Here is a 15648-nt window from a genome sequence, read left to right on the forward strand (position 1 = left end):
TTTTTTTTTCTTTATTCCAAGGGAGGAACAATGCTGGGGGAACCCGACAATGTAGTAGACCTCGGAAACACTGAAGTGACAGAGGACATCTTCCTCGAGTACCTGGCATCCCTGGGAGAGTCTGGCTTCAGGTGGGCAGCCCTGTAATATAAATGAAAACCACATACGGCTGAGTTCACATCGTCGGATCATGCAGAGATTCGTTAGCAGAAAAAAGTTCTGCAGACACAACTTTTGTCTGTTGTTAAATAACTGATTTCCGCCAGATCCTTTTTTTAACATTAGAGTCTATAGAGGACGGATCCATGAATGGATTGCTATTTAGTCGTCCTTTTATTCTTGCATTTGTAACGGATCCATTTTTGTCTTTCAAGATCCGTTACAAATAGAAGATAAATAGCAACAGTTATTGAATCCATTCTCCATAGATTCCATGTTAAACGTATCCGGCACACATCATTTTGCCAATGGATCTCTGCAGGATCTGTTTTAACGGATGATCACAGGACATGTATCTTCAGCCTAGCCTCTGTATGTCACAGCCCTCCGGCCTCCCTGTCTCTGCACTGCTCACATGTCCAGTAATCAGCAGTAGGAAATGGATCCAGTGAAGTTATCAACTTTATATTTGATCCGTTCACATTTATTTCAACAATTTAGCAAATGGATCCAGCAGCAATCATTTTTTTTTTATTTAGCTGGACAAAATAGTGGTATCTTCATAAATTCTTAGTCCAGCTAAAAAAATAACTGATTGCTGCTGGATGCTTTTGTTAAATCATTGGTGTGCAACAGTTTGAAATGGATCCAGTAAATAAAACGACTGGATCTTTTTCAAACGGATGATTACTGGGTATGTGAACTCCCCCTTTGGATGATTGGACCCAGGTAGGAGCCCCCACATAGCCTCCTATATACAGTAGGAGCCCCCACATAGCTTCCTATGTACATTAAATAGAGAATTAGCACTCCTGTATTGAGTATGATCAACAAAAAAGTTTTTTATTTGTAGAAAATACTGTAATGTTTTGGTCTTAACATCAGACCTTTTTCAAACTATAATGAATGTGTCAGACTGTGATTAGTAGATTGTGTACCATATACCACGTAAAAGGAACGCAAAGTGGCCTAACAGTAAACCTAGATGGTGTAGTCAGCGTGGCAAAGCCCCCTATATACAGTAGGAGCCCCCATATAGCCTCCTATATACAGCAGCAGCTCCCACATGAAATTAGATGTTGTCAGGGGGCAGAGATAGAAGCTGTGAGTGACATCAGCGCTGCTTCATAGCTTCTGCAAAACAAGCATGCCACGGAGACACCATCACATGTTTCTCAACGCTGGCAGGAAACTAGCCAGTTCTTTCACCGGGAAGGAACAACCACGGGAAGGGCAGTGGTCTCCTTGACTGGAGACTGCCCTTCCCGTGATTGTTCCTTCCCGGTGAAAGACCTGGCTAGTTTCCTGCCAGCGTTGAGAAACATGTGATGGTGTCTCCGCGGCATTCTTGTTTTGCACATTTTCCCAGGGGGCCTTGTTCTAGTGTCACTGCGTTGAGAAACACGTGATGGTGTCTCCGCGGTGTTGGATGTTGATCTCCCCGAGGTCAACCATCCTTACTTATGTAGTCTTCATAGCTTCTAGCAGCGGCCTCAAAGGAATCATCATCAGGGGCTGGTGATAGAAGCTTTGGGGCAGCGCTGGTGTCACTCACTGCTTCGATCTCCGCCTCCTGATGAAGTCTTGTTTCACAGTGTAGCTGTGGAGATAGCAGCAGAGGGCCGGCGCTGCACTCACATTTCCCACAGCTTCTGTCACCATGGATGCAGGATGTCTTTAGAGGGCAGCAATGCAAAAAACTGTAGTAATTGCAGTGCTGGACAGGAAGATGTCAGGTTCCAGGAGGGGCGATAGACGCTGCAGAGAAGGAAGTGCAGCCCCTGTAACTTCTCGTTTGAGAACCCTCTCAAACAAAACGTCACAGGAAGTGCTTAAAAAAAACCACACTTAGAGATTAGCTAGATAGGAAGAAGGTAGCGCACTTTATAATAAAGCCAATTACAAAAGTGGTTGAGGTGTAAAAATAGAAATTTAGAAAGGAAATTGTAGGTGTCGGGCCACCCCTTGTAAGAATCTATTTCCCAAAATCCTCTTTACATCATGCTACAAATTATTATGCAAATGCTATTTTTCTATGATTTTCCTAAATGATCAATGCAAATGAGGGAGGTTAACATTCAAATCATCGGCCGTTGTTGTATAAATCCACAATTTATTAGACAAACCTCCCAATGATAATATTTTTTCAAAACTAAAAAAAACTCAAAATGGACTGTTCCATATTATAGTCACAATGTGACTTGTTGGACAACGAGGGATAGGGCACCTATGCTGTCCCTCACACTAAGGGGCCCTATGTGATCCCTAATCTCAGGGACACTCCTAATGGTGGAGATGCCTGAGTAACTGTCCTGACATTGCTCCTGACCAGACTTAATCTGATTTCCCCCCTCTCACCAGGGAAGGACTCAGGAGTGCGATGTTAAATAGAAATGTAGGCCTCCTTCATACATCCGTGTCTCCGGTACGTGTGACTTCCGTTTTCACACATACTGGAGACATGGGCACATGTAGACCCATTAAAATCAATGGGCCTGCACACACGTGTGTGTTTTCACATGGGCCGTGTGTCCGGGTGGAGCATACGTGTGTCCCAGCACTTAAAGGAGTATTCTCATTTCCTATTCCAATATGTAGCCAATCTAAAAATATTAGCAAATACCTCCAATTAGAAATTATATACACAAATCTCCTTTTAACCATGAGTACCAAAATCAGGTTAAAAACATACAAAAGAGAGCACTGATAGGGGCATGATGCATGATCACACAATAATAGGTAGATGTAGTATAATAATCAAAGTATACGTTATGTCAAACGATCTAATATAAAACTGGTTCCTAAGGTAGGGGGTAAAAAGATAGTTATGCATCACTGGTATAATACCCAGATAGACCCCCTCCAGATAGTAAAATGACGTATGCATGGGAGAAACAAAAAGGAACCCTTAGATGGAGAAGTAAACCTACCGAAAAAATGCTATGTGCATGTATGTATAAGCTGCCGATAAACAGTGTCCTGAGGCAGAAAGATTCCCCCCAGCCCACCTTTTTTTTTTAACTACACACTAATGCCAGCTAATCTGAGTTTACGAGTCGAATAAATTTATTGTTAAAGGGATATTCCCATCTCCAAGATCCTATACCAATATATAGTAATAATAATATCAGCAAATGCCTCGTACCATATTTTTCACACTATAAGATTGACTTTTTTTTAACAACAAAAACTGATAAAAAGTGTGTGCGTCCTAAACTTTAGAGACAGCTTCCTGTGATGGAGGAGAACACAGACACCGCATTCTCCCCGATGAAAGAGAGCTGTCCTCCTGCCGCACAGTGATCTATGTGATCGCTGCTGAGCAAGAGAGGAAACTACCGGGAGCTGAACGGAGGCTGAAGGACTTTCTAACCATTTAACTGCAGGACCTTTTAGTTCATGTAACTGATCACATGACCTGAAAGGTCCTAAACTGGAAGGTTCTTCAGCTGCTGCAGCCTCCATTCAGCTCCTTATCAAAAACTGCAAGATGTCATAATGTATAGTATATGTGTGGGAGACTGCAAGGTGCAGTAATATGTGTAAGTGTAACTGCAAAATGGGGTAATGTAAAGTATGTGCATATTTGCATGCAGCTAAGCTGTATTTGTCTATATGTGCTTGTAGCAGAGTGATATGTGTCTATATGTGCATGTAGCAGAGTGGTATGTGTCTATATCTACATGTAGTTTGCATATAGCAGAGCTGTGTGTGTGTTCAATACACATTGCAAAGAGACACGAACAATAGATTTATTACCTCCCTATTCTGCCCTAGCACATTAAAAATAGTGCTAATGACCTCTCTACTTTACACCACCAGGTGAGCTTTAATTTATATGAAAATTGTTTTTTTTTATTTTCTGCTTTATAAACCTGTGGTGCCTCTTATGGTAAGTAGCATCTTATAGTCTGAAAAATACAGTAGTATAGTTCTCCAGATTAGCTTTTACTCTTACCTCATATGCCAGACATTGCAGCTTAGGTATCCATGGTGAAAATTAGTTATTTGCTAGTGGTCGTAACCATGAATATCTAAGCTGCAATGCCCTGCACATGAGGTAAGAGACATGGCTAATCAGGAGAACTATACTACATTTCTTTGTCGCTCCATTGGGAGACCCAGACAATTGGTGTATAGCTTCTGCCTCCGAAGGCCACACAAAGTATTACACTTTAAAAAGTGTAACCCCTCCCCTCTGCCTATACACCCTCCCGTGCATCACGGGCTCCTCAGTTTTTTGCTTTGTGTTGAAGGAGGCACACATTCACTCATGCTCCACATTTTAGTCAGCAGCAGCTTCTGATTATATCGGATGGAAGAAAAGTGGGCCCCTGACAGGGCCCCCGGCATGCTCCCTTCTCACCCCACTAAGTCGGCGGTGCTGTTAAGGTTGAGGTACCCATTGCGGGTACACAGGCTGGAGCCACATGCCGTTTTCCTTCCCCACCCCTTAGAGGCTCTGGGAGAAGTGGGATCCTAACCGGTCATCCAGGCACTGGGACCGGGCTCCCTCCGCAGCCCCTGTGAGATTCTGACGGACAGGAGACTGAGTATCATCAGGGACAGGCCCTGCATCATGAAGGTACTCTGTGTCCCCTTGGGGACGGTGCATGGAGCACTTGGTCTCAGACGCTGCAGCGGCTGCTGTTTTTGCGTGAAGACCGGGACTACCGCGCCGACCGCGCCTGCTTGCCGGCCGCGGTATTAAATTTAGTCCCCGGCTTTTGCGGCCTAGTGCATTAAACTCCCGCCCCCGGGCCTGCCAGTCAGGGGTAAGGGCGGGACGGTCGGCCTGACGCCGACTGTGAGGGCTGGAGCATACTTTGGTGTCCTCCTCCCCCCTCACTCATCACTCTGGGGCACCAGATTCCCGCACTTATTGAGGCACGCCCACGGCTCCCTCCTCCCCTTAGAACGCCGGCAGCCATGTTTTAAACACATTCTGCCGGTGGAGGACTTCTGTCTGCAGCTCTGGGAGACCCAAGGCAGGGAATCTGGTGGACACACACCGCTCTGGGCGGTCGGTAAGCCACACCGGTCACCCGGTGCTGGTCCCCCTAGGGTGCCGAACTGTATATTATATTTGTATACATTTTCTAGGTTCAGCCGCAGTGTTTAGCCCTTTGCTATATACCCTCTGTGATTACTCTCATAGGAGAGAACAACATGTCGGTCACAAGGAGCAAGGGTTCCAAGACACAGGGCTATTTTGCAACCTGTACCTCTTGTGCGGCTATGCTACCTGCAGGTTCCACCTACCCTCACTGTGAGCAATGCTCGGACCCTGGGGTATTCACTCAGCCGGAGCCTCGGGCACTGGTGGGACCCTCGGCCCAGGTAGAACCGCCGGCCTCCCCTGTCCAGACGGCAGGGACAGAGTTTGCAGTTTTAGCTGAGAAACTCTCTGAGTCACTTTCACAATCCATGGCTCAGTCTATGGACAAATGGTCTGCTAAGATACTAGAAGCCTTACAGTCCAGACCGGCCCTTACACAGGCCCCGGACACTGCGGGGTCATCGCCTCCAGGCCCATCTCGGTCTGTGCCGCAGCATGCTCCTGGGGTGGCCCCTACGTATCCCGTGAAGGACTCCGGCACGGACCGCAGTCCCAGACCGGCTAAGCGGGCTCGCTGGGAATCTTCCCCGACTTCATCACGCGGTTCGGGGTCTCAGCTTGAGGACTCTCTGGAGGATGAGGCAGAGGTCGCAGCCCAGGGCTCTGACCCTGACGTGGCTCTCAATCTTGATACACCTGATGGGGACGCCATAGTAAATGACCTTATAGCGTCAATCAACCAGGTGCTAGATCTATCTCCCCCGCCTCTACCTGTGTGTGGAGGAGTCGGCTTCACAGCAGGAGAAACACCAGTTTAGGTTTCCCAAACGTACACGGAGTGCTTTTTTCGATCACTCTAACTTCAGAGATGCTGTCCAGAAGCACAGAGCTTTTCCGGACAAGCGCTTTTCTAAGCGCCTTAATGACACACGTTACCCCTTCCCCTCTGACGTAGTCAAGGGTTGGGCTCAATGTCCCAAAGTGGATCCCCCAGTCTCTAGACTGGCGGCTAGATCCGTAGTAGCAGTGGCTGACGGTTCATCGCTCAAGGATGCCACTGACAGGCAGATAGAGCTCCTAATGAAATCCATCTTTGAAGCCACAGGCGCGTCTTTCGCCCCGGCCTTTGCAGCCGTGTGGGCACTCCAAGCTATCTCAGCTTGTCTGTCTGAGATTAATTCGGTCACACGTACCTCTGCTCCGCAAGTAGCGTCTTTGACTTCTAAGGCGTCGGCTTTTTCGTCATACGCCATGAATGCCGTCCTGGACTCTGCTAGCCGTACAGCGGTAGCATCCGCCAATTCGGTGGCAGTCCGCAGGGCCATGTGGCTACGCGAATGGAAGGCAGACTCTGCTTCCAAGAAGTTCTTGACCGGTTTGCCTTTTTCTGGCGACCGATTGTTTGGCGAGCAATTGGATGAAATTATTAAGCAATCGAAGGGAAAGGACTCGTCCTTACCCCAATCCAAGCCAAACAGACCTCAGCAACGGAAAATTCAGGCGAGGTTTCGGTCCTTTCGACCCTCAGCCAGATCCCAATCATCCTCGTCCAACAGGCCACAGAAGGGCCAGAGGAACTCTTCTACATGGCGGTCTAAGTCACGTCCTCCAAAGACCGCCGGAGGCACCGTCTCCAAGGCGGCCTCATCATGAATTTCAGCCTCCACAAACCGCATCCTCGGTCGGTGGCAGGCTCTCCCGCTTTGGCGACGCCTGGTGGCCACATGTCCAAGACCGGTGGGTGAGAGACATTCTGTCTCACGGTTACAGGATAGAGTTCTGCTCTCGTCCTCCGACTCGCTTCTTCAGAACATCTCCGCCCCCCGAGCGAGCCGATGCACTTGCTCAGGCGGTGGACACTCTGAAGACAGAAGGAGTTGTGATCCCCGTTCCCCTTCAGGAACGTGGTCGCGGTTTTTACTCCAACCTGTTCGTGGTGCCAAAAAAGGACAGATCATTCCGTCCCGTTTTGGACCTCAAATTGCTCAACAGACATGTGAGCACCAGACGGTTTCTCATGGAATCTCTCCGCTCTGTCATCGCCTCGATGTCACAAGGAGACTTCCTAGCATCAATCGACATCAGGGATGCCTATCTCCATGTGCCGATCGCACCAGAGCATCAACGCTTCCTGCGTTTCGCCATTGGGGACGAACACCTTCAGTTTGTGGCACTGCCTTTCGGCCTGGCGACAGCCCCACGGGTCTTCACCAAGGTCATGGCAGCCGTGGTGGCAGTCCTGCACTCTCAGGGTCACTCGGTGATCCCTTACTTAGACGATCTCCTGGTCAAGGCACCCTCCCGGGTGGCATGTCAACACAGCCTGGCTGTTGCTCTGGAGACTCTCCAGAGGTTCGGGTGGATCATCAATTTCTCAAAGTCAAAATTGACTCCGGCTCAATCACTGACTTACCTCGGGATGGAGTTTCATACTCTCTCAGCGATAGTCAAGCTCCCGCTGGACAAACGGGGTTCGCTGCAAGCTGGGGTGCGCTCTCTCCTTCGGGCCCAGTCACACCCCTTGCGGCGCCTCATGCACTTCCTGGGGAAGATGGTGGCAGCGATGGAAGCAGTCCCGTTTGCGCAGTTTCATCTGCGTCCACTCCAATGGGACATTCTCCGCAAATGGGACAGGAGGTCGACGTCCCTAGACAGGAACGTCTCCCTTTCTCTGGCAGCCAAAACCTCTCTTCAGTGGTGGCTTCTTCCCACTTCTCTGTCGAAGGGAAAATCCTTCCTGCCCCCATCCTGGGCTGTGGTCACGACGGACGCGAGTCTGTCAGGGTGGGGAGCGTTTTTTCTCCACCACAGGGCTCAGGGAACCTGGACTCTGACAGAGTCCTCCCTTCAGATCAACGTTCTGGAGATAAGGGCAGTGTACCTAGCCCTAAACGCGTTCCATCTGTGGCTGGAAGGCAGGCAGATCTGCATACAGTCGGACAACGCCACGGCGGTCGCGTACATCAACCACCAGGGCAGCACGCGCAGCCGTCAAGCCTTCCAAGAAGTTCGGCGGATTCTGCTGTGGGCGGAGACCACAGCCTCCACCATCTCCGCAGTTCACATCCCGGGCGTAGAAACCTGGGAAGCAGACTTTCTCAGTCGCCAGGGCATGGACGCAGGGGAATGGTCTCTTCACCCGGACGTGTTTCAAGAGATCTGTTGCCGCTGGGGGACGCCGGACGTCGACCTCATGGCGTCTCGGCAGAACAACAAAGTCCCGGCTTTCATGGCACGGTCTCAAGATCACAGAGCTCTGGCGGCGGACGCATTAGTGCAGGATTGGTCGCAGTTTCGACTACCTTATGTATTTCCTCCTCTGGCAATGCTGCCCAGAGTGTTACGCAAGATCAAGTCCGACTGCCGCCGCGCCATCCTCGTCGCTCCAGACTGGCCGAGGAGGTCGTGGTACCCGGATCTGTGGCACCTCACGGTGGGTCAACCGTGGGCACTCCCAGACCGACCAGACTTGCTGTCTCAAGGGCCATTTTTCCATCTGAATTCTGCGGCCCTCAACCTGACTGTGTGGCCATTGAGTCCTGGCTCCTAGCGTCCTCAGGCTTATCTCAAGATGTCATTGCCACTATCAGACAGGCCAGGAAACCAACGTCCGCCAAGATCTATCATAGGACTTGGAGGATCTTCTTATCCTGGTGCTCCGATCAGGGTTTTACCCCCTGGCCGTTTGCCTTACCCACTTTTCCTTCCTTCCTTCAATCCGGAATGGACAAGGGTTTGTCTCTCGGCTCTCTGAAGGGACAAGTATCGGCGCTATCCGTATTTTTTCAAAAGCGTCTAGCAAGGCTTCCACAGGTCCGCACGTTCCTGCAGGGAGTTTGCCACATAGTCCCACCTTACAAGAGGCCGCTGGAACCATGGGATCTTAACAGAGTGCTAAAGGCTCTTCAGAAGCCACCTCTCGAGCCACTGCGGGATGTCTCTCTATCACGTCTTTCGCAGAAGGTGGCCTTTCTAGTGGCAGTCACTTCGCTCCGTAGAGTGTCGGAGTTGGCAGCGCTGTCATGCAAAGCACCCTTCCTGGTTTTTCACCAGGATAAGGTGGTTCTGCGTCCGGTCCCAGAATTTCTCCCTAAGGTGGTATCCCCGTTTCATCTCAATCAGGATATCTCCTTACCTTCTTTTTGTCCTCATCCAGTTCACCAATGTGAAAAGGAGTTGCATTTGTTAGATCTAGTGAGAGCACTCAGGCTCTACATTTCTCGCACGGCGCCCCTGCGCCGTTCTGATGCGCTCTTTGTCCTTGTCGCTGGCCAGCGTAAGGGGTCGCAGGCTTCCAAGTCAACCTTGGCTCGGTGGATCAAGGAACCGATTCTTGAAGCCTACCGTTCTTCTGGGCTTCCGATTCCTTCAGGGCTAAAAGCCCATTCTACCAGAGCCGTGGGTGCATCCTGGGCATTGCGGCACCAGGCTACGGCTCAGCAGGTGTGTCAGGCGGCTACCTGGTCGAGTCTGCACACTTTCACGAAACATTATCAGGTGCATACCTATGCTTCGGCAGATGCCAGTCTAGGTAGGCGAGTCCTTCAGGCGGCGGTTGCCCACCTGTAAGAAGGGGCCGTTTTCGGCTCTTTTTATCGGGGTATTCTTTTACCCACCCAGGGACTGCTTTTGGACGTCCCAATTGTCTGGGTCTCCCAATGGAGCGACAAAGAAGAAGGGAATTTTGTTTACTTACCGTAAATTCCTTTTCTTCTAGCTCCTATTGGGAGACCCAGCACCCGCCCCTGTTCCCTTCGGGCTGTTGTTTTTTTGTGTACACATGTTGTTCATGTTGAATTGTTCTTTTGGTTCATGGTTCAGTTCTCCGAACATCCTTCGGATTGAATTTACCTTAGACCAATTTATAAGTTTCCTCCTTCCTGCTTTTGCACCAAAACTGAGGAGCCCGTGATGCACGGGAGGGTGTATAGGCAGAGGGGAGGGGTTACACTTTTTAAAGTGTAATACTTTGTGTGGCCTCCGGAGGCAGAAGCTATACACCAATTGTCTGGGTCTCCCAATAGGAGCTAGAAGAAAAGGAATTTACGGTAAGTAAACAAAATTCCCTTCTTCTAATTGGAAGTAATTGATATTATATTATTATTATTATTATTATTATTATTAATAATAATAATAATAATAATAATAATAATAATCTTAATACATATTGGAATAGGATATTTTGACTACCCCTTAAATTTGTTATGCACAGTTCCAGTGGGTGGACACTGCTCTTGTAGCTCTGCTCCCTCCGTCCTATCGGTGATTGACAGGTTGCTCTCCTTTTAGTGACTGGCCTCTCTCGCCAGGTTTTCCCAGGGCGGTGTATGCACTGTCAAGTCCTGACTAAGGAGATTGTCAGTGTCTGTTCGGCTGTCATTTGCAGATTGACCAGACACTGACCATCATTTTCACTAGAATGACCAATGCAGGAGTGAAAAGATACAGTAAGTGACCTGTCAATCACTTACAGGCGACCGGTGGTGGGCGAGGAATAGAGAGGTAGTGGAGTTATAAGGGCAGTATTGTGTGTAAGTTCAGCTATAAATGTCTCTAAAGCATAAACCCACTTTTCTAAAATAAAGGTGTCATGGTGGTCAATCTTGGCAGTAACGTGCCATAAACTGCCCCTGTATGATGCTGATGATACCCTCCAGGCAGCCATAATATCTGATCTCCCTACATCTGCTGTTAAGCTGGTGTCACACTAAACGACAGCGACAACGACGTCGCTGTTACGTCACCATTTTCGGTGACGTAACAGCGACCTTGTAAGTCGCTGTTATGATCGCTGCTTAGCTGTCAAACACAGCAGAAGCAGCGATCATAAGGTCGCTGTGCTACATGTTCAGAGAGCAGGGAGCCGCGCTTAGCGCTGGCTCCTTGCTCTCCTGCAGCACACATCGGGTTAATTAACCCGATGTGTGCTGCAGCTACATGTCACAGTTCAGAGAGCAGGGAGCCGCGCTTAGCGCTGGCTCCTTGCTCTCCTGCAGCACACATCGGGTTAATTAACCCGATGTGTGCTGCAGCTACATGTCACAGTGCAGAGAGCAGGGAGCCGCGCGCACTGCTTAGCGCTGGCTCCTTGCTCTCCTTGCTACAGTATACATCGGGTTAATTACCCGATGCATACTGCAGCCACATGTCACAGTGCAGGAGCCGGCACTGGCAGCAAGAGCGGAGGCTGGTAACCAGCGTAAACATCGGGTAACCAGGGAAAGGTCTTCCCTTGGTTACCCGATGTTTACGCTGGTTACAGCTTACCGCAGCTGCCAGTGCCGGCTCCTGATCGCTTCATTTCGTCGCTCTCTCGCTGTCACACACAGCGATGTGTGTGTCACAGCGGGAGAGTGACGACCAAAAAATGAAGCTGGACATTCAGCAACGACCGGCGACCTCACAGCAGGGGCCAGGTCGTTGCTGGATGTCACACACAGCGACAGCGACGGGACGTCGCTGCAACGTCACAGAAAATGGTGACGTAGCAGCGACGTCGTTGTCGTCGTCGTTATGTGTGACACCAGCTTTACTTCTTACCTGATCAGCTCCACACGTGAAGGAGGATAGTTGTATTGTAAGATGTTATGTGACCTTCATTCCCTAAGACCCTACCTGGCCGAGCTGATCAGCACACACTCACGTGAGGAAGAGCGTGCAGATCGTGTTTTATTCTAAACCGAAGTGGAGATTTCCATCTCTCCTTATGAAAAACACTTGAATTCTCCCCTTACTGATCTATTCCAAGACCTCATCACGTTTGCTTCTCTTAATGTCCTGTTTTTCATCTTATTTGACGCCAATGCTGTTTCTTCATTCTCTGCTGTTTTCTATCTTCTCCACAGTGGGGAGTCCTACCATTTGTTTGATCACAATTGCAATACATTCACTAATGAAGTCGCTCAGTTCCTGACTGGGAGGAAGATCCCGTCCTACATTACAGAGCTGCCGTCTGAAGTCCTGTCCACGTAAGTACATTTCTTGAGTATTTTGTGATTTATTTATTTATTTATTTATTTATTTTCTCATTTTCGTCATCGTTTTGTTTTTTAGATTATTAAAATTTTAACTTGATATTTACAGAGTGACCAGTGACCTCCTGATAGACAAATGAGCATTTTATAACAAACTTCAAATTAGTTGCCTGCGTAAATGAACAAGTAAAACGCATCAGCTGATATTATTTTTAAAGGCAATCTGTCCCCCGGTATTTGCCACCAAATCTGAGAGCAGCTTAATATAGGGGCAGAAACACTGATTCCAGCGATGTGTGACTTACTGGGCTGCTTAGTCCAGTTTATATAAAAGCACAGTTTAATCAGCAGTAGATTATCATTAGAGGACTACTTGACATGCTGCAGGTTGTCCAGAATATTCATGAGCTCTGTATAACTGCTTGATCTGCAGCAGAGAAAACATTGATTTTATCAAAATGACGACAAACAGCCCAGTAAGTGACACATCGCTGGGATCAGGATTTCTGTCTCTACGGTACATTATGCTGCTCTCAAATGGAGGAGCAAAAACCTGGTGACAGATTCCCTTTAATCAACATTGTCGGCACCACATTGTTCTGTGTAAACGGGACTCGCACTGCCAAGTAAAATGGCAACCTATTTGCAGAGAGATCTATTACAGAATGTTAAGAGCGCATCATTTTCCATGGTCCATGCTATTAAATTAAATTACTGATCAGAATATATTTACAAGTCAGTGGTCATGTAGCGCCCAAAGCTGGTCTGTGTTAACAGACTTTGTGGGGTCTTTTTTTGTTCTTGTTCTGATTTTACTTTTTCTGTATCGTGGCTATGCTGTAGAAATTGAGCAGCCTTTACCTAGTGATGAATAGGAATTTTAAAAGCTGTATACATCACTAAGAGGTTAAGCACAAGGTGATGGTTATACAGATAGCTGTCTGATTAATTCAGTTTGTTTTGGGTTTTTTTTTGCCCCATTTACTGTTATAAAAGAAAATGTACCACAGAATAAATTGTAGCAGAGAGCAGGACTGGATCCCATCAGAATATAGCAGGGAGACTTCTCTCCAGAGACGATGGGTGGTATGAGCCGTCTTCATTTAGAGAAGTGATCTTTTGGTTGCACCAGGACTACAATATTTTCCAGACTATAGGACGCACCTTACTAGAAAATAAATAGAGATTACCTTGGCGTTGGTCTTGGGGCTCCTTTGCATTGATCAATACAATGGTAAAACATCTCTCATTCCTATTATTAATAGCAGTTATGCATATTCCATTTTCATGTTTTTTCACTTTTTCAGATAGTTCATTGTATTTTTCAGTCTAGTATTCCCATAGCAGTTCTGCTTTTCATCATTCCCATATACATTGTGACTGGTGTGCAACTCTTTATCCTTTTGTACCTTACTAGAAGACACACCCTAGAAAAATATATTTTTTACTGATTAAAACTTCTCTGGTGGTGTAATTCAGCAGGTGTGGAGGGTCCATATTACGGGGATCAGACAGTGCTGTGTGGAGTTCTATAGGGAGACTGTATACAGAGGCAAAGGCAGTTGGGTTAAGGGCTCATTAAGGGTATTTGCCCATATAGCAGATTTGTGTGCAGATTTTTTGCACACAACTGCATGTTTTGGCAGGAAAAACGCAGGAGAAAAAAAACCGCGCATTCTTTATCGTGTTTTCGCAGGGTTTATGTGTTTTTCCTTGCGTTGTTTTTATAAGTTTTTAGGTCATGTCAGTCGCGGTGGTTCCTGTGCTGTACCCCTCGCAATTGTCTCCAGGTGAGGTTACAGCTGGGACCCGACTTTCACTGCCCTGAGCGGTGCCCACGCCGCTTCCAGCAATTTAACCCCCTAAATACAGCATTCAGGAGGCAGGGAGAGGAATCGCTTACCTGTCCCTCTAATGCGATCACGGGGACCCGATCACTGCCATAGCCTCCCTGGTTCGTAGCCATGATGACCCCGAGTTACTGAGCTACGAGTCGCCTCACAGACCATGCCATATGCATGGTGTGGAAGCGAAGTGTCAGTGCTGTGAGTGCTTCATTGACACTGCAGTGATCGAGCTTGAGTACTGCAGTGCATTTTATCAAACACAGGAAAAAACTCAGAAAGAATTGACATGCTGATTTTATTCTGCATCAAAATCTGCAAGGAAAAAATCTGCAACATGTGCACAGCGTGTCAGGATCCTCATACACTTTGCTGGGATGCAGTTTTCCTTGCAGTATTGTAATCTGCAGGAAAAAATGCAGCGTGGGCACAAAGCTTAAGAGATCCGATTTTCTTTATCGTTCCTTTGGGAGACCCAGACCTTGGGTGTTTAGCTTCTGCCTCCGGAGGACACACAAAGTACTACACCTAAAAGTGTAGCTCCTCCCTCTGAGCTTATACACCCCCTGGTGAGCCAGTCCCAGCCAGTTTATCGCTTTGTGTTCAGGAGGCATACATCCACACATGCATTCTCATATGATTTTTTCCTTTTTGGAATGAGATTGAAGAAGTGCGGGTCCATGTCTGGACCCACGGCATGTCCCTTCTCACCCCACTGTGTCGGTGGTGTTGTAAGGTTGATTTCCAAGGCTGGAGCCTTACATGCCGTGCTCCTTCACCATCCCTCCTGGGCTCTGGCTTGAAGTGGGAGCCAGCGCGGTCTCCATGCCTGGCAGGAGACCGGTCTCCATCCGCAGCCCTTTAGGACCCTGCTGGACCGGAGCACTCATCCCCAGGGACCTGGCCCTGCGTCTCAGCAGCTTTCCTACAGGAACGCCCCCAAGTCCCGCCCCCTCTCTTCGCTCCGGCGGCCATTTTCTCAGACAGGGTTCACTCTGCGCTGGCCTGCACTCTGCATCCCTGCTGAGGTGCTGTGCATTGGGGGTCCGGGCTTCGGGATCTGGAGGGCACACAACACCGCTTCCAGCGGTCTGGTAAGCCACAACTGGTCTCTGGTTGTGGACCTCCGTATATACTCCCTGGGGTTCATTCTCTTTGTAGAGTCCCCACTCCAGCAGCATGTCTCACACGAGGAGCAAGGCTCCAAAGCTTTATGCTGCATGCACTGCATGTAAGCTCCTGCTGCCTGAACCGAGCACCTATCCACATTGTGATGTCTGCTCTAACTTGGCGGTGCCATAGCCTGGAGTCTCACCCCCAGTGGTCTCTCAGGCTGCTTCTGCACCTGTGGCTGAACCCCCGGCCTGGGTAGAATCCTTTTCTAGGTCTATCTCCCAGTCTTTTTCTGAGTCCATGGGACTTCTGTCCAGGACTTTGATGAATATGCATCAGCCCCGTTCACAGGGTGCCTCTACTGCTAAGGGTCCCTTAGGATCTCTATCATCTGACCTCCGTCCACCGGAGCTCACAGAGGATTCATCATCAGGGCCCAGACCCCGTCCTCCTAAGAGAAGGCGCAGGGTTTCCTCCCCCTCCTCCTCCCGCGGCTCTG

At 48.6% G+C, this 15648-nt stretch overlaps 1 protein-coding gene across 1 annotated transcript in view; it reads left to right on the forward strand.

Annotated features, from left to right (window-relative positions):
* Positions 1–15648, forward strand: part of DESI1 (desumoylating isopeptidase 1) — a 39720-nt gene that overhangs the window by 12924 nt on the left and 11148 nt on the right. Inside the window, exons 4-5 of the mRNA XM_075321867.1 lie at positions 22–131; positions 12064–12186. Of these exons, the coding sequence (XP_075177982.1) occupies positions 22–131; positions 12064–12186 (233 nt within the window). The remainder of the gene's footprint in view (positions 1–21; positions 132–12063; positions 12187–15648) is intronic.

This window comes from Anomaloglossus baeobatrachus, chromosome 8 (genome assembly GCF_048569485.1).
Source record: "Anomaloglossus baeobatrachus isolate aAnoBae1 chromosome 8, aAnoBae1.hap1, whole genome shotgun sequence".
Taxonomy (NCBI): Eukaryota; Metazoa; Chordata; class Amphibia; order Anura; family Aromobatidae; genus Anomaloglossus; species Anomaloglossus baeobatrachus.